Source organism: Pteropus alecto, unplaced genomic scaffold (assembly GCF_000325575.1).
Source record: "Pteropus alecto unplaced genomic scaffold, ASM32557v1 scaffold5, whole genome shotgun sequence".
Lineage (NCBI taxonomy): Eukaryota > Metazoa > Chordata > Mammalia > Chiroptera > Pteropodidae > Pteropus > Pteropus alecto.
The window spans coordinates 7423487-7441089 of record NW_006441953.1 but is presented as its reverse complement, the minus strand read 5'-3'; the positions used below and the strand labels follow the sequence as shown (position 1 = coordinate 7441089).

General features: G+C 36.9%; 2 protein-coding genes across 2 annotated transcripts in view; both read right to left on the bottom strand.

The window, feature by feature from the left end:
* Window positions 1–204: 204 nt before the first annotated feature.
* On the bottom strand, window positions 205–14389 carry LRIT3 (leucine rich repeat, Ig-like and transmembrane domains 3). The gene is made up of 4 exons (XM_006918919.1): window positions 14274–14389; window positions 10766–11238; window positions 2550–2855; window positions 205–1370 (listed from the first exon to the last, which is right to left on the bottom strand). The coding sequence occupies exons 1-4, from the start codon at window positions 14387–14389 to the stop codon at window positions 205–207; spliced, it is 2061 nt and encodes a 686-aa protein (XP_006918981.1).
* A 1771-nt stretch (window positions 14390–16160) lies between these two features.
* RRH (retinal pigment epithelium-derived rhodopsin homolog) overlaps window positions 16161–17603 on the bottom strand; it is a 15097-nt gene continuing 13654 nt past the window's right edge. Inside the window, exon 6 of the mRNA XM_025051821.1 lies at window positions 16161–16736. Within this exon, the coding sequence (XP_024907589.1) occupies window positions 16590–16736 (147 nt within the window). The 3' untranslated portion in view covers window positions 16161–16589. The remainder of the gene's footprint in view (window positions 16737–17603) is intronic.

Here is a 17603-nt window from a genome sequence, read left to right as displayed (position 1 = left end):
CCACCCAACAAAAATCAAGATTGTCTTTTCAGTTCAGAAGTTTGATGGTAGTTTTTAAAACCCAGATAAAAGCACTCCATTTGTGATTTTCATGGAGGATGTACAAATCTGTCCGAAAGTCATTCCGAAAGTCAACTATACTCTCAGACCTTTAATTTTGTGGAAGAAATTTTGTGGGTTCACATGTGTCTAAGCTATAAAACCTTAGCAATAATAGTCTGATCTATAACCTTCACTTTTAAAAGTCATGTGAGATTCCACACTTGACCTAGAACAAAGCAGCAATTTTTCTGAATCGTCTCTGTGCCTTCGTGTCCAAAGTTCTCCTATACTTTGAGACCTGGGGGACAGGGTCTCAAATTGGATATAAGTCTCCTTTGCCAAATCATCTTCCCAGAAGGGTTCTGACTTACACTGCAGTTTGCAAACTTTGTACAACAGGAAAAAAATCAATGGCAAGACAACAACACAGGCAGTACCGCTCACCACAATAAGGAAGAACTCTTGAGAATCACCTTCTTCTTCAACTCTGTCAGTAGAAAAGGTGACACATTGGTCTTTCTGAGGAGGCACTCCTTTGGGACAAATACATGCTATGTATTGCTTATCAGGCTCCAAGCCATCTATGGTTACTTGGTTCTTGCTGGAGTCTGCATTCAGCAGCAGCAGATCCTTCTCATCATACTTGGAATATAACACGGTCACCTCAGAGCTATGTGTGGTGTTGATGATGTTCCACATCAGAGTCACACTGTCTTTGGTCTTGCTGACTGCCCTGAGATTTTCTATTGTGGCATTCCCCTCCACAGGCGTTGTTCGATCTAACAATGCCATCTCTTCTTTCTTACTTGCACTAGCTGAGGGAAGCTTACTTCCTCCCATCTCCACCTTTAAATTTCTTTTCCCGTCAGGGTGGAACAGGAATGACTTCCGGCTGGCCATGTTGGTGCTTGTTGAAATTCTAGTGCTTAGAGTTATAGCTGAAGAAGCAGTGGAAGAGAAGAAAGGAGATAAGGAGAAGGAAGCAGCAGAGGGAGGAGATGAAGTAGGAGTAGAAAGGAAAGTGGAAGAAGCAGAGGAGAAAGAAGAAGAGGAAGAAAGCCAGGGAGATGGCAATGAACCAGGTATGGATGTAGATCTTCTAGCTCCTGACTGGACCTCTCGCTCAGAGTGATCTCTAGTTCTTCTTTCAGAAGTGTCTGATGATATAGTGGTGGTGACAACACCAACCACTGTCACAGTAACCACAGCTTCTGACATCCCAGCCAAATTTTTGGCTTTACACTTGTAATCCCCGGCATCTTTGTAAGAAATGCCTGTCAAGCTTATTATGGACCATCTGACTCCTTCCCTTGGAGATTCTTGAATTACTGGAAGAAAAAATATACATATAATTCTGTGAGGAAAAAAAAAGAAAGGAAAAAAGCAACATGCCAACTGAAAAAGAAGCAACTATTTGGTTCTTCATGCATCCTTTTCCCATGAGCCATCAGTGGTAACTTTTAAAATAAGGAGATAAGACAAAGTAATCTCAAAGATCTTTTCCAATTTTAACTTACTGTGGTTCCATAAAATGTTTATCACAAGTATTTTCCCAAATATTTTTTCATTGTAATAAAATACTATCTATCTGCAGAGGGCACAGCAGATCATTTTCTGGCATGGAAAGGTCATAATTTGTATTCTCAATCTTTTGTTTTATGTTTAATTTAGATTAACTAAGAAATTATCTAGTGGATTCTTTTATTTGCAAAATAATATACAGTTTTTGCAAAATTGGAATTTTACTTTCCTAAACACTAAAATCTAAAATATTTACATTCTGTGTTGATTTTTGAAGCTTTATGAAGAATAACAATGCCCTTAGCTGTATGCCCTTAGCAGTAGCCCCAGATTTAACTCACAATCTCAGAGTATGGACAATTTACGATCTATTTGTAGGAATATTGGGCCTTGACTTTTTTTTTTATTCCATCAGTTTTCATGATTTCAACCTCAATTTAATGTAATTTTAAATTAAATTAATCATCAGAATGGTTTAATCATCAGAATATCACTATTGAAACTAAGGCCAAAACATCAGGTTGGTCTTAGGATCTGAAAAGTCTATGTGACCAATATTTCCAAAAATTATACTCTTTGCTTCATAATAAGGTTTGCATGTAATTTATTATTTAAATAATCATTCAAAAATGAGAAACTTGTATGAAAACCCATTTTTAGAACATTGTAACGGTTATACATTTTAAAGCAAGCCATATCCAAGATGACACAGAAAGACAAAACCTTATCTGTAATCACCCATGCACTGGATCATGTTGCTTTCTATTAAGAAAAATATCAGATTCTCTATTTTCTATGTAGTTAGTCAGATAAACTGAGGATAATATTAACCGATGAAATGAATTCCTTTCAAATTCCTTTCACCCAATAATCTTGGCATATTTTATAAGAATTAACCAACTAATTGCAAATCTCCCAAAACATGAGGTTAAATTCAGACCTTTGAAAACTTCTTGTTTCAACATAGGCCTGAATTAAGAAAATACCTGTATAATTAACTGGCGAACTGTCAGGTCTGGTCCATGTGAGCCGTGGGGTGGGGTAGCCAGTGGCATCACACCGCAGCAGGACATTACTGCCCAGAGCAGATGTGATCTGGGTGGCCGAGGTCATCACCGATGGTTTCAGACACTGATCCAACTCAGCCCGCTGAAACGAAATCCCTGTCAGGCGCTCGGGCTCACTACAGACCATCAGTGGGTCAAGAAGCACTATGGCAGGGTTGGCAACTTTTGATATCTCAATCATTTTGGAAATGTGACAGTCACAGAACCAAGAGTTGTCCTGCAGACCTAAACCAGAGAGAGGAAAAGGCCGATAAAGGTTATTCTGACAGCTTCATTTTACATCACAGACTCTTGGGGAAACAGGTGTCTGCAGTCTCCCTCGAAACAGAAGTGCTCTGAGGGAGGAACTGAAGTCATCTTTCTGTCAGTTTTGCCCTATAATCCAGCCACCTGAATGAACATATCCTGTCAGCTCAGATCATTAATGATCATAGCTAACAGTCATTAAGCATTTACTCTGTGTTACGCTTTGCTCTAAGCACTTACCCATATTATCTCATTTAATCTCAACAATCCTATGAGGGGGGTAGTATTATTATCCCCATTTTAAAGATGAAGAAGCTGAGACATAGAAAAACCAAATAATTTGACCACATAGATAATTAATGTCTGAACCAAGATTTGAAACCAAGTACCACAAAATGCCATAAATATAGTGATAAAGGTATTTCTAGGGTGCTATGAAAGCACTAGTATTCTTAATGGCATAAATGTTCTAGCTAAAGCTATTTCCACATAGAGTGTTGAGCTGCTGCCTGCCGTCTTCTTGCTGCTCGTAGTAAAATGTAAAGGAGAAACAACAGCTAAAGGAAGAACTGTTAAATATAAAAGAGCCAAAACTTGCTGGGTTCAATAGTAAAATTGTTTCTTACTCCCAGCCTCTCCAAAATTTTCAAATTAAGAAAGGGCTTCAGAGTGAAAAGCAAATCCAGTGTGGGTGAGTCTATAAAAGCATTTGCTAAGATCTCAGAAGGATCTAAGATGGTGCTTCAGAGGCTTTAGTCAGACAAGTCTGTCTGAGGATCTTAAGGGTAATGTACCATAGCAGCCTCCCATAAAGCCCAAAGTTGAAAAGATTTATCTCAGAAAGGTTTGTGGCTTTTTACTAATGGAGTGAATTATACGATTCTTAAGGAGAAAAGACAGAACTGCAATTTTAAAAAGTTCTAACCATAGCAGAAGATTTAATAGCACTTTTTATTATAATAGCACTTCATGACTGGTTGATATTTTTCTGCCAGTACTGGTAAAAATTTACTGTATTTTTTAAAAAATCTTCCATCTTAAAAATTTTTTTTCTTCCATAGGTAGATTACCTTGAACTTCTTCCTCTTACATTTACTACTGTCAATCTATGACAATTCTCTAATATTGATTTGAATTCTATCCAACCTGCCAGCAAACATCGAATTCATTCTGTCATGTAATAATTAATATGTGTAGAATATTTTATTTATACCTTTAAGACACTGGTTACGCCTGATTTTCTCTTTATAAAATAATAACAATACATTATTGATTGCTTCCTATGTTGCAAATTCCACATTTGTCAAGGCTTGTAAAGGGTCTGAGTTTTACCCTACTTTAGGGTGACCGACTCATCTTATTTTGCCAATTTTATAAATGTTGGTCAGAGATGAAGGATAGTTTATTACTCATGGCCCTGGAGAAAGACCTTACCTTTATTACACTGGGCCTATCCTTCACTCTGGAGGGAGACAAGCCTCTACTTTCCAAAGCAGCTCTCTACACAAACATCCTTGAAAAGACAGTTCAGAACGAAAAGCAGTCAGTGCCCACCTCTGTTTGCAAGGCATGTGGAGATGTGCAAGACCATGGAAAATTGTCTTCCAACATTGCTAAGCATGCTAAACAATTTGTCAGCCTTAGTCCCAATGAGGTGGATAATATTAACATCATCCTCATTTTAAAGAGGAGAAAATCAATGCTGAGAGAGGTTAAGGGATCTACTCAAGTCACACAACTGGATGCAGTCAGAATTTGAACCCCATTTGATCTTAAAGTTCTCATTCTCCACCACCATGTGTATGTCTTACACTGACCTCAGGAAGCTAGTCTGATTCTTCCAATTTCACACCAGAGGACACTAAAACACAAAGAGATTACTGTCTTGACTTCGTAAGTAGTCCTAAATCCCAGATGTTTTAGCCTCCTAATCTAATACTTCTTCTACCATAACTCATTTCTTCATCACCTAAAAATATCTAGAGCCCTGAGTGGTAGTTAGAAGTGCTTTTATCTACAAATAACAAATGTTGAAGCAGTGAAGTCTGGAGCACAATGTTTATACAGGGAAAGATCCAAGAGCTATAACATTAATAGTTTCATTCATGCTTTGAAACAGTTATAAAAATGTATTAACGATGAGACAAAATTAATCCAACTGGCTATATCTAAAAGTTATGTGAACCAGGAAAATATTTTTAAATCTCTCAAAAATATAATGTGTTTTTATTCCAGCTTTGAAACATCTAAGGTCACAGGTACAACTCTTAACAGTGATCTAAATGCTGAACATATTCATCACGTTTTTTCCTCTGGGGACAAAGGTACAAGAACTCTCCAAAGTTAAAGTGTTACTTGTACTGCATTCCTTCAAGGTAACATACCAACCATGCTCATGGTAATTTGCATTAATCAATTTATTTTATACGACTATTCTTGGCGAGGGGCAAATGAACTTTGCCTTATCCCTTTTCTAAAAGGGTAATGTTTTCCATGTATCAAAGTAGTTGGATTAAATGGCCTAATTTTTTTGTGAAATGCAGCAATAAATTCCTGTTCAAAAATTATTCTGCAAACCATAAGCTCTTGAAGGCAAAACCATGCCTTAGTCAGCTTTGTGGAGACAGTGGTGTTTACCAATTCAACTGGGAAAAGAAAGTCTTTCAACAAATGGTGCTGGAACACTGGCCATCTGCTTGGAAAAAAATAAACCTCTACCCCTACTTCACACTATACTCAAAAATTATTTTGAAATGGATCACAGTTGTAAGCATAAAAGCTAAGAATGTAAAGCTTAAAAGTTAAAACTATAAAGAAAGTAGAATATCTTGGTGACTTGTAGGTAGGCAAATATTTCTTAGATGGGACACAGAAAACACTAAATATAAAAGTAAAACACTAATAAATCAGATGTCTTTAAAACTTTCTTACCAGACACCATGAAGAAAATGAATAGACAAGCCACAAACCTGGAGAAAATATTCATAATGCATATTACTGACAAAAGACTTATATTCAATAATAAAAAGAAAACAACCTTTAAAAATTATAAAGGAATATACCAGTGGCCAGTTAGCAAATGAAAACATGGTCAACATCATTACAGCTGTTCATCAACTTACAATGCTCTCGTGCCCCCAATAAACCCAATACACCCATGGTAAGTTGAAAATATTATTAATCAAAAATGCATTTAATACAATAACTTACCAAACATCAAGCTTTGCTTAGCCTACCTTAAACATGCTCAGAACATTTACATTAGCCTATAGTTGGGCAATTATCTTAAGTTTCATCTCAAGGGTAATTGCCTTCCTCTTCCAGAAGCAGAGGAGACACAGATGGGCATTTTGAAGACATGATGGGATGAGAAAGCACGAAACACAATAGTATTCAAAGAACAATGGCATTACAGTACCCTCGTGACAGCGTGGCTGACCGAGAGCTGCAGCTTGCTGCCGCTGCCCAGCTTTGCAAGAGTATCATACTCCATATTTCTAGCCTGGGAAAAGATCAAAATTAAAATTTGAAGTACCGTTTCTACTGAATTATTATTGCTTTTGCATCATGGTAAAGTTGAAAAATCGTAAGTTGAATCTTCATAAGTTGGACAATCACAAGTCGCTGACAGTCTGAAGTCATCAGAGAAATGCAAATTAAAATCACAATGTGGTACTGCTCCTGACCCATACACCCCCTAGAATGGCTAAAATGGAAAAGACACTTGTATTGGTGAGGATATGGAGCACGTAGACCGTTAGGCAGTGCTAGTAAGCATGTGAAACAGCACGACCTCTTTGAAAACTAGTAGTTTCTTATAAAGTTATATATGCAGTTATCCTATGACCCAGCAATTTCAATCCTAAGAAGTTATCCAAGAGAAATAAAAATATATGCTTCAAAAAGCTTTGTACAAGAAGGTTAACAGCAGCTTAATTCAAAAGAGCTAAAAACTGGAAACAGCTCATGTGTATAACAACAAGAGAAGTGCACAACTGGTACAGTCACAAAACTGAATACAACTCAGCGGTGAGAACATACAATGACTTGGGTGAATCTCAAAGATATAATGTTGAGTAAAAGAAGCCAGGTATGAGAGTGCCTCTTATATGATTCCATTTATATAAAATTCTAGGGCAGACAAAATTAACCTATGGAGATAGAAATAAAAATAATGGTTGCTTGGGAAGGGAGGAGATTATCTGAGATGGGGCACAGGGCAACTTTCCAGGGTGTTAAAATTATTGTGTCTTGATGAGGGTGTGGGTTTTGTGAGGGTATGCATTTATCATCATTTATCAAATTATACACTTAAGATCCATCATATACAAATTATTCAATATAAAAAAAAAGTTTAAAGAATAAAAGAATAATATCTCTAGAGCTGGACTGTGAATCTGAAGCTTGACCCTGCCTCTTTACCTGCTATAAAAAAGAGGGTAGTGGTGATTACAGGCCAACTGCGTGGGGTTTGCCAGAAGGCTGAGATACCACCAGGAGTCCTCAGAAGGCCACCTGACAAGGAGTAAGCCTTAGCTATGGGTAACTTGTCTCCTCCGTGCCTAGAAAAGGACAGGCATACCCTCTGGGATTGAGGAGTGTTTGTTGAATTAAATTAATGTCATTTTCAAAATTGTAGGGGAGTACTTGGGCCACCTTCTTTGGAATAGGAGACTAGCCCATCTTTACAACTGAGCAATTTGGGGACGAGAAAAATGTACCCACAAAAGCATTTTATGACTTCTCCAACTGCAGGCTTTTTTCTCCAAGATAAACAGTGTTAGGCCTTATAGAGTCTGCCTGTGTAAACATTTGCTTTTTCTTGAGAAAAAGGTCATGGAAATTTACCTGTATTGCAAATCAAAAAGCTAATCTAGTTTCATAGTTAATTTAAACGTATACTTGCAGGACACTAGTTTATGTTTTTATAGATACACTAAAAGAGAATTTTATGAAATTGATATTTTTACTCATGTAGAGGAGAGAAGGAGTAATGGAAAGGCTGCTCCCTAAATTTTTAAGAAATGAATAATGCATATGTGAGGAAAATAAGTCTGGTATTATTATACACCTAACCCCTGGAATTACAAAGGAGTGGGGAAGAGCATGGGTTCTGGGGCCAAACAGCCTCATACCCAGCTCTATCACTGTGTAGTGAGTGAATATAGGCAAGTGGCTTAACTAGTGCCTCATTTCCTCATCTATAAAATGGGAATGAAATGGTACTTCCCACAGGGTTAACATGAAACTGGAAGATGATATGTCTATTATAAGAATTAGGCTTGGCCCTGAGTAAGCACTGCATCAATACGAGCCATTACTATTATTATTACAAATAGAACCTTCATCCGCTAACAATAATAAACATGAGATAATAAAAATTAAATAAAAGCAAAATATATCCCACTGTCACAGTACAAGAGTAAATTCTACAGGGCACCTGGAAAGATAATAATTGCTACAGTTGAACACTGTGTTCTAGAAAATCTAGAACTAGTTCTTATCACCATATTTTAATGGACAAAGTTGAAGACTTAAATAGTAACAAAAATAACAAAGTAGAAAAGTCTTTCCTCATAATACACTCCTATCTCGGTCGCAGCTGCTATGGGTTATTGTTGATCTAAAATCATAATCTCAGAGGCTGTCCATCTCACCTTCTAAAGAACTGTCACCTAAAATGTCTCATTATATTCTCATTACAATTCTATGAGTAAGATGGAGTCAGTCCTCCCATCTCCATTTTCTAGATGAGAAAACCAAGTTTTCTGTGTGTGACTCACACACATGAAGAGTCCTCTCTGAGGACTCAGCAGATATGGCTTTGTCAAAGCCAGATGCCACCCATGGCTGGACATGTTTCAAAATACCTTTTGTTATTCGTTATCATGATATGATCATTATTTTTAAAGTAATGCATGATCATTGTAGAACATTTGAAAAATATAAAACATTAAAAAGATGTCCCACCATCCAAAGAAGACAGTTAACCAGCTAGTATATATTTTCAGTCTTTTTCTTGATATATTCTAAAGTAGTTATGATTGTGCTTTATGTTCAATTATATCCTGCTTTCTAAATTTAATATTATACTGAAAGTATTTTCATATTACTGCCTTTAAAGAATCTGCTTTAAAAGAATCCAAACTCTAAAACATAGATAAAGTTGTTTATCTCCATGGACAATAAAATTTCATAACCCTTTCTCATTTGATCCCTAAGTTCTCATCTAGATTTAACTGACAAGTGAAAAATATTGATGTCTTATATATTTCTTCTTCATTGCAACATCGGTAACTAATCATTAGAGAGTTATTAATAGCAATTTATTAATTTGATTTTATTTTCTGCTTTATATCTCCACTAGCTAATCTATTAGAACCAAGAAATGCTTTCAGGGAAACTTAGAAAAATATGTAGAGAAATAGGCTCTCGCTGTTTAAGACAATTTGTAGCTATTAAACTTACTCATAAGGAGTACAAATTAGTGCCTATAATAAATAAATGCTACAGTATAGGTTTACGTGCTGCCTATCGCAATGTACGTAATATAGATTCCGCAACTGTTGTTAAATTAAATTAATGTCTTTTTCTCTAACTCATCCTATAATACTTCTTTTATTCTCTAATAAAAATGTTCGAAGGACTAGACAGCAGTGAGCAAAATGTGAAATGTCAATATAAGAAAGGCTTATGTGATTTTTTGTCTCCCTTATTCTTCTCACTCACACTTTTAGTCTTATAAGCACCAAGATGCAATTACATTTCAATGAAAGCAATGCTAAAACCATTTAAGTGCTGTCACAGCATTTTTTGTGAAAAAATCTTAAATTTATCTTTTCTTGACAGTTTATTTCAGCGACTATTTGAGCATGTGATGTGGTCAGTAGGGATTCCTGGCAAATTTAGCATCTAGTTGCTTCTCACTCCAAAAGTCTTATAAATCACTTCAGTAGCCGAGCACTCAGTTCTTCCATCCTCCTTAGAGGGGTACAACCTCTTCTGCAGCCATGATGGACACAACTTATGAACTGACAACACAGCCTTACTGGGCGAACAAAATGTTAGAAAGCAAACTGACTGATCAAAGCCTCAGGCTTGTCTCACACACGTAATTATGGAAGGCCTCACTGCCCACAGATGCCCCTGAGAAGGCAGAGTTCACCGATTTCAATCAGGCAACCACATGTCCTGGGCATTCACCATGTGCAGAGCACTGTGCAAAGCACCATAGGAAAATACAAAAAAAAGAAGAGAGAGACTTACTGCAAGGAGTTTACATTTTAAGAACCCAAGACAAAAACCCATAGAACCTAAACAAAGTCAAGATCAAAACATACAAAACTAATCACAGCTAAACTAAGAGACCAAAATCCATGAGGAGACCTATTTGGGGCCAGTAAAATAACTGGTATCTTCATCATTTCTTCTTAAGAAAATCTGGCAGCTACTCTCCCTAACTAATGAAACCACTGCTGCCTCATAAAGATGGTGATGTCCCTCTCACTGCTAAAGAGTCTGATGAAGGGTTTAAAAGACACCAGAGCAGAAGGCTGTCCGGCAGAGTGCAGAGCACTGGTACGCTTGGAAGAATCAGGGCAGGCGGGTAGATCTTGTCACTTAGCAGCATGAGCCTCTCAGTTTATGAGGCCAACTCCCCTCTCTCTACAGCGCACACACACACACACACACACACACACACAGAGAGATTACACCATACACAGGGTAGATGGGTAAAGTCACGTAACTCAAGTACTAAAATACCGTTAGATCAAAAGAGCAAGTATGTAGTAAGAAACCAAATTCAATAAATACAAAATGGCTGGACAACTGAACGTATGCTCAACAAATTACCTGGATCTGAAAAGCACAGAGGCTTGTGAGCTTACCAAGAACAATCCTTCGTGGCGGAAGGTCCAGGCTTCTGAATGATGTTGTAAGTACGTGGGACCAGCTGTCCAGGAAATCAGGCGGCAGTGTGGTTAGTCTGTTGCTTGATAAATCCAAGTAGGCGAGGTTCTTCAGGTACCTGACTGCCTCGTTTGGCACTCTGGTTATTCTGTTATTGTGCAAATCCAGGGTCCTTAGGTGGGGCATGTCGAGCAGAGATGCCCAAGGGAAAGCAGCCAGAGAATTCCCATCCAAGCGTAACTCATGCAGCTGCCTTAGGTTGTAAAAGCTGCTGGCCTCAAGGCTGGCCACGGAATTGTAAGACACCCAGAGGCAGCGGAGCTCCACCAGGTAGTAGAAGGCCTCGGCGGGGATTCTGCGGATGACTGTCTTCTCTATGCGAAGCTTCACAGTGTCCACGGGAAAGTTCGTGGGGACCTCATTCATATCCAAGTCATTACATAGTACCGACCTAGTGTCACAACGAGAGCAGTGGAAGGAAACCTGCTTTTCGAGACTCATTTGAAAAAAAACAATACTTATTTGAAACATACTTCAGTTTTTCATTCCTTACTGGTTTTCGCATTAATCTCTCTCTAGCCTAGCTGACCTATTCATTAATAATTCGTCATCATCATCTTCTTCTGGGTGGAACCATGTGAGATGGCCTTTTTTATAGATTAAAAATGATCAAATATAAGCAATTTCATGTGGTTCAACCTAAAGATGATGGAGCTCTTTTTGTGTCAGGCTTGTGCAACACACATCACATCCTGGTTTTCGCATTAATCTCTCTCTAGCCTAGCTGACCTATTCATTAATAATTCGTCATCATCATCTTCTTCTGGGTGGAACCATGTGAGATGGCCTTTTTTATAGATTAAAAATGATCAAATATAAGCAATTTCATGTGGTTCAATCTAAAGATGATGGAGCTCTTTTTGTGTCAGGCTTGTGCGACACACATCACCCTATTTAATTGTCAAAACAGCCCTGTGAGGTAGATGTTGGGTAATAGGTAAAGGCACCAGCTCTGGAGTCAGGCTGGTCTGGGCTCCAATCTAAGCTCTGCCACCTCCTTTGTGGCCATGGAAAGCCACTTCACCAATCCCTCAACTTCATTTTCCCATAGTTAACAGAAATAGATGTAAAGTTTTATACCTTCTGACACATAACAGGCACTCAATGGGTGCTTGCCTTTTTTTTACCATCAATCTCATTTTTATAGATGAAATAACTAAGGCCCACTAACATGAAGTAACTTCCAAGGTCACATCGCCAGCGGGTCACACTGCTGCCTTTCACACCCACATCTGTCCAACTCCGAAGTGTACATGTCACCTCTTTAGGAAGTGGCATATTTTAAAAGAATCCCCTGTTGAAGTTATAAATTGATCATTTTAAAGGGGATAATTTAATTTTTAAAAAGGAAAGGAAGGAAGGACGGAAGGAAGGACAGATGGAAGGAAGGACAGACGGACAAAAGGGGGCATTTGAGGAAGGAAGGAAGGAAGGAAGGAAGGAAGGAAGGAAGGAAGGAAGGAAGGAAGGGAGGAAGGAAGGAAGGAAGGAAGAAAAGAAGGGGACAGTGTTCACACTAGACCTTAAAGTTGAGCTGTGTTTTAACAATGTGATTTGTGTGTAGCTTCCAGCCCAAAGAATAAACCAGTAACTGTGAGTTTATTTCTTAACCACTCACTAATTTAAGTGACCTTGAGCAAGTCACGTTGTAATCTTGCTTAGTGGCACGTGTAAAACAGGCATATAAAAACAAGCCTGTCTTGAGTGTGAGCATAAAGTATGAAGAATCAGAGAATTTAGATTCATTTCAATCTGGAAAAAAGATCTATTTGTCTCCAGTTATATACTCATTCCCACTGGATTGCTGAAAATGAACAAAGAAACATTTTGTAAAGCATGATCTAAATTATAATACACGGTCCATGTAGTAAATAATTACAATAAAACAGTCATTCAGTAAAACACATCACACTAAATCAGTGAACTTCTAAAGCCAGCCTGTAATGTAAAGGGAGGGAAGCAGCCTAAGGCTGCGGTGCACTGCTAGCGTCATCTCCTGCCTGTAACTCCAGACCATACAGAAGCACTGGAATTCTCTAGGGACACCTCCTACTCTTCATTTCTATTCTTTATCACGAATTTCAGTGCTACTTTAGACCAGAATGATCCAGTTTCTACTCATTAAGTCAGCATTCCAGTGTGCTATATTGGAAAAAAATCCTGGATTGGAAGCCAAAAAATTCAGTCTTTATCAACCAGGCATTGCATCAACTCAGTGCTGTGACCTTGGACAAGTCATTTAGTCTCTGTATGATTTAATTTCTTCATTTATAAAATGACAGCAGTCAAACTAGATTATTTCTAGAGTTCTTGCCAAGAATAATACACCATGATTTTTATAAAATCCATCAATAATGGGGCCACCATGGAGAAGAAAACATTTCTGTGGTTGTTTCACAAAAGTCCTTTAGCCCAAGTCATTAACTGCTACATATCGTTGCCAAACGGGTCTTTAATTTGTTACATTCTTCTCATTGTCTTAAACCACCTAGTGAATCTCTCAAAAAGATACCAAGAGTTGGTTAAGTTTATATAATTACAAGACAAACTACTCAAAAATGTTTTTATAATAATTATTTATTTAGGCAATTCTTACACATTACTTTAAGAGGACACTGTGCACTCCAACTAAGTCACCAGAAAAATCTGATTTTGTTATTAAATGTCCTCACAAAAAAAAAAACAAAAAAAACAAAACACAGCCTATTATGTTCAGTTAACAAGAGTTCCTTTTTGCATTTAACTTCCATCTCAAAGGACTCGTGTATATTATAAGTAATTATTCTCGCTTCACAAGTACGTAGATGTTAAAGCAACCCAGAGGTTAATTTAAATAACTTCTGTGTGGCCCTATGGTGTCTGCAACAGACAGGATTGCTCTGTATCTTTCAAACCTCTTTCCTTTGTAAATTTCAGTATCTTCAAACAAAAAATTCTAATTATGAACCTCTCTAACTTCACTCTTGTGATCTTCCTTCTTATTTTCTAAGGTCTATCCAGTAGGCATTAATAACCTTCAAAATGAGATGGAAAGCCTGGGAAGCAAATGACCTAGGCATGTCTAGCACCTCCTGATCGGCCCAGTCCTCTTATGCTTTCCAGAATCAGGCTGAGCTGGCCACACTCATTTCAGCTTGACCTCTTGAAATAGACATTTTGTGAATACGAATGCAGTGAATATTTTGGTAACATAGAATGTGTTTGAGACTCTCAAATAATTAGAGAGGCTTTTAAGAGCTAAGCTGCTCAAAATGAAAACAACGGAGTGGGCAACCAGCATAAACACAACTGAGTTTGAGCTTATGTACCCTAAACCTTCTCTCCTCCGATTTCTGATCAAAAATTTGCTTTCAAAATAAGGCTGTCTGGTTGTGGTCCTTCTCCTCGGAATCATTAGAACACTTAGTAGCAAGGAGAGGGGCATACCTTGATCCCGCGCCATCATTTCTGCCGTGATCATCGCAGGTGCACTGTGAAGGACACGAACAGCTCACTCCTTCCAAAAAGCTAAGCACAATGCCCAGACATGTTAAGAAATGCATTGCTCCTTGTAGAGGTTATCTGAACAAAAGGTAAAAACCAAATCCTAAGCATTCAGAAACTGGTGTGCCTGGAATGCAAACAGCCATTTAGTAAGAGCAGATTACATGGGATTAGCTGAGATCTGTAGTTACTTAACCTTCAAGTGTATCTTGCAGGGGATCAATCTTCCCAGGATTTGAATATGGTTTCAGCAAAATAACACATTCTAAGGAAAATGAAAATCAAATACGAGTCAAGAAAATTTCAGTAGTTGCCCATGTCTAAATTTGCAAGAAAATACCTATTAAATTCTTTTGCTATGGATGTAATTGCTACTACACCCTAAAGATACACTTAATGGTAGTAACAATTCAGTGTCTTAGCAGATACTAGAAAATACTGCAGTATCTTATTTATGTTACAATGGTATAAATTTTAATTCGTGCATTTGCTTTTTACCAGCATGTGTAACAAAATTCATTTTGACAAAATTTAGCTTTAAAGATAAAAGCACATGACATAAAATTGATTTAGAATAGAGTTATCAATATTGCTACATGTTGGCTATCTCCAAAAACAAAGTAGACAAAGTCCAGTACCTAGATCTTATAGGCCAAATATTTCAATCCGCCGCTGGAGCACAAGACTAAGGCTCCAGTGAGCGTGTCCTGTGGCTCTCCCAAGTCATCTCAGAGCATTGTAAGGCTCTTCCCAGCATGCTGATTTCTAACAAAGGCTATGATCTCTGTTCGAGAATATATGTTATTCCCAGCTATTTTCCCAAGTTATGGGTGTCAAACTATAGCTAAAGATTAACTGTCATGTCTTTTAGCAAAGTGAGGCTCTATCAGAAAATAAAAATTAAATTAAATAGTTAAAAAACTACCTCCACACACTTAAGAATCCATAGGCACAATTAAGAGTTTAGGTAATACACACACACACACACACACACACACACACACACACACACACAGCATTTAATCTTATTGGGTAGTTCTATTCACCATCTTTAAACCAAAAACTTGTTTAAAAGAATTATTTTATAAAAATAAGAATATTATGGAACATATTATTTAAAACTAATAGAATGCATGTAGAAACAATAGTCAGAAAAATTTGCTCAATTAAAATAAAATACTATAAATTTTAAATGTCCACTATTTAAACAATGAGTATTATCATACTATGTTTAATGGTTATTAAAATGACAAATATATGAGTCTACAAATTTATTCAACATTCAACAAATATTTATTGAGTGCCTACTATGTGCCAGGCAAAATGAGTCCATGTGCTAAGGATCCATCAAAAAACAAACATACGGCTATTCAACGGGCATAAAGTTTCAGTTAAGCAAAATGAGTAAGCTCTAGAGAACCTCCATACAATATTGTACTTATAGTTACCAGTACTGTATTGTACACATAAAATTTTGTTAAGAGGGTAGACTTTATGTTATGTTCTTATCACAATAAAATAAATTTCAAACAAGCAAAAAAGATAAGACAAAAAGAACAAACATACAAAAAACCCCACTGTGATTAAACTTAATTCTAGTGGCAAATAATAGAAATACATACATAGCAAAATGGTAATTAAAAATGCAAACTATACAACAATATGCACAGAGATTATATTGCTATATAAAATATAAGTGTGCATTGACTGACGTGATTTAGGAGCAATAGGATTTAATGTTCATCTGATTATTTTTGTTAAAATAGTGTGTTAAGAATTGCATTAAAATTTTAAAATAGCAAAATGCTAAAAATGTTTTTCATTCTAGCTAGGGACATCCAAAATTCATTTCAGTAATTATTTATTAAAAACTACTAACCGTTATTATTATTATAAACTTAATCTAACATTTATTCTAACACAGCAGCTGCTTCTGGTCTAACAGAGGACTCAGGCAAGATACCAGGTCACTGATACAGTGTAACATTTGCCATGATAGGGAGAAAGAAAAAAAAGCATTAATCTCTTTTTTTCATCAAAGGAGATGAGCAAGAAGTTTACACATAAGGAAATAAAGAAACATTACCGATAGTAGACAATGCACAAACAGAAGAACTATACACTACACTTGAGGAATCAAGTCTAATAGGATAATAATCTATGTCTGCATTTGATCTAAATGGGCTCATATTTTAAATGAAATTAAAACATTAAAAAAAGTAAATAAAATGTTTTGATAACGTGTGCTTTCCTCTTATTTCAGATTCTTCCAGAAGTCAATGGGTTTTGAGGTACATCCATGGGTAAAACACTTGTCACGGGCATTGATTGGTGATCCTGACATTTGAACATGGCAAACATTGCCCTCCGAAACCTACAATAAAAAGGGGAAAATTTGGCATTATCCTATAACGACTTGGAATTTTAAAGCACTTTCAAATACGGCTGATACCACTACTGCCAACTGACATCTCCAAATAAATTTTTGCTTGCAATTTTAACATCTCCTACTGAGAACTTTTATAAATGTATGAAGTATATGATATAGTTAAAGATAAATTTTGTGCCATTGATTATAAACATTGAAGATATTTAATAAAAATCAATACTTATGTGTGTTTAAAATGATACTTCTAATATCAATTGCAATGATTTATTTATTTGAACTAAGGATATGTATTAGTGCACCTGTTCTTCTGAGCAAAGGCCAGTTGACATGAAGGGGAGTTTGAGAACGACCTTTCCAAAAGAACTCCCAATAGCCTCTGAATTTAAAATGTGTTCTATATTCTTTTTATGCGGTGTTTGGTCTTAAAAGTTTCTATGTTTCCTCACATATCTGTAAACCAAAGCTGCTCTCATAAACATGCGCATAAATACTTAAGTTTAATAGAAGCAGCGTTGGCATTCCAGGATCGGAATACTGGCCCTCTATTTTTCGGGTCCAATACTTAAGCACAGGAGATTGGTTCATTGCATTTTTCAGCAGCAACAGGAAAGCTTAGACATAATCTAAGCTTCAATGAGCAAGCAGGAAAGAAATTTTTTGTGAGAGTCCCATTATAGCAAGAAAGGGGTTCTTTCTCCATTACCCTGAATGACTACCTGGTCACAAAGACTTTCACGTTAGCCCTTCACGTTAGACCTTCACGTAGGAGTTTTCTCTTACATTTGAATGACATGTCTTCTTTCTAGTAAATATACAACTATGCTACTCCCTTAGGAAGTCCAACATTGCCTTGCTTTGTCCATTTTCCAGTAATAGAACCGCTC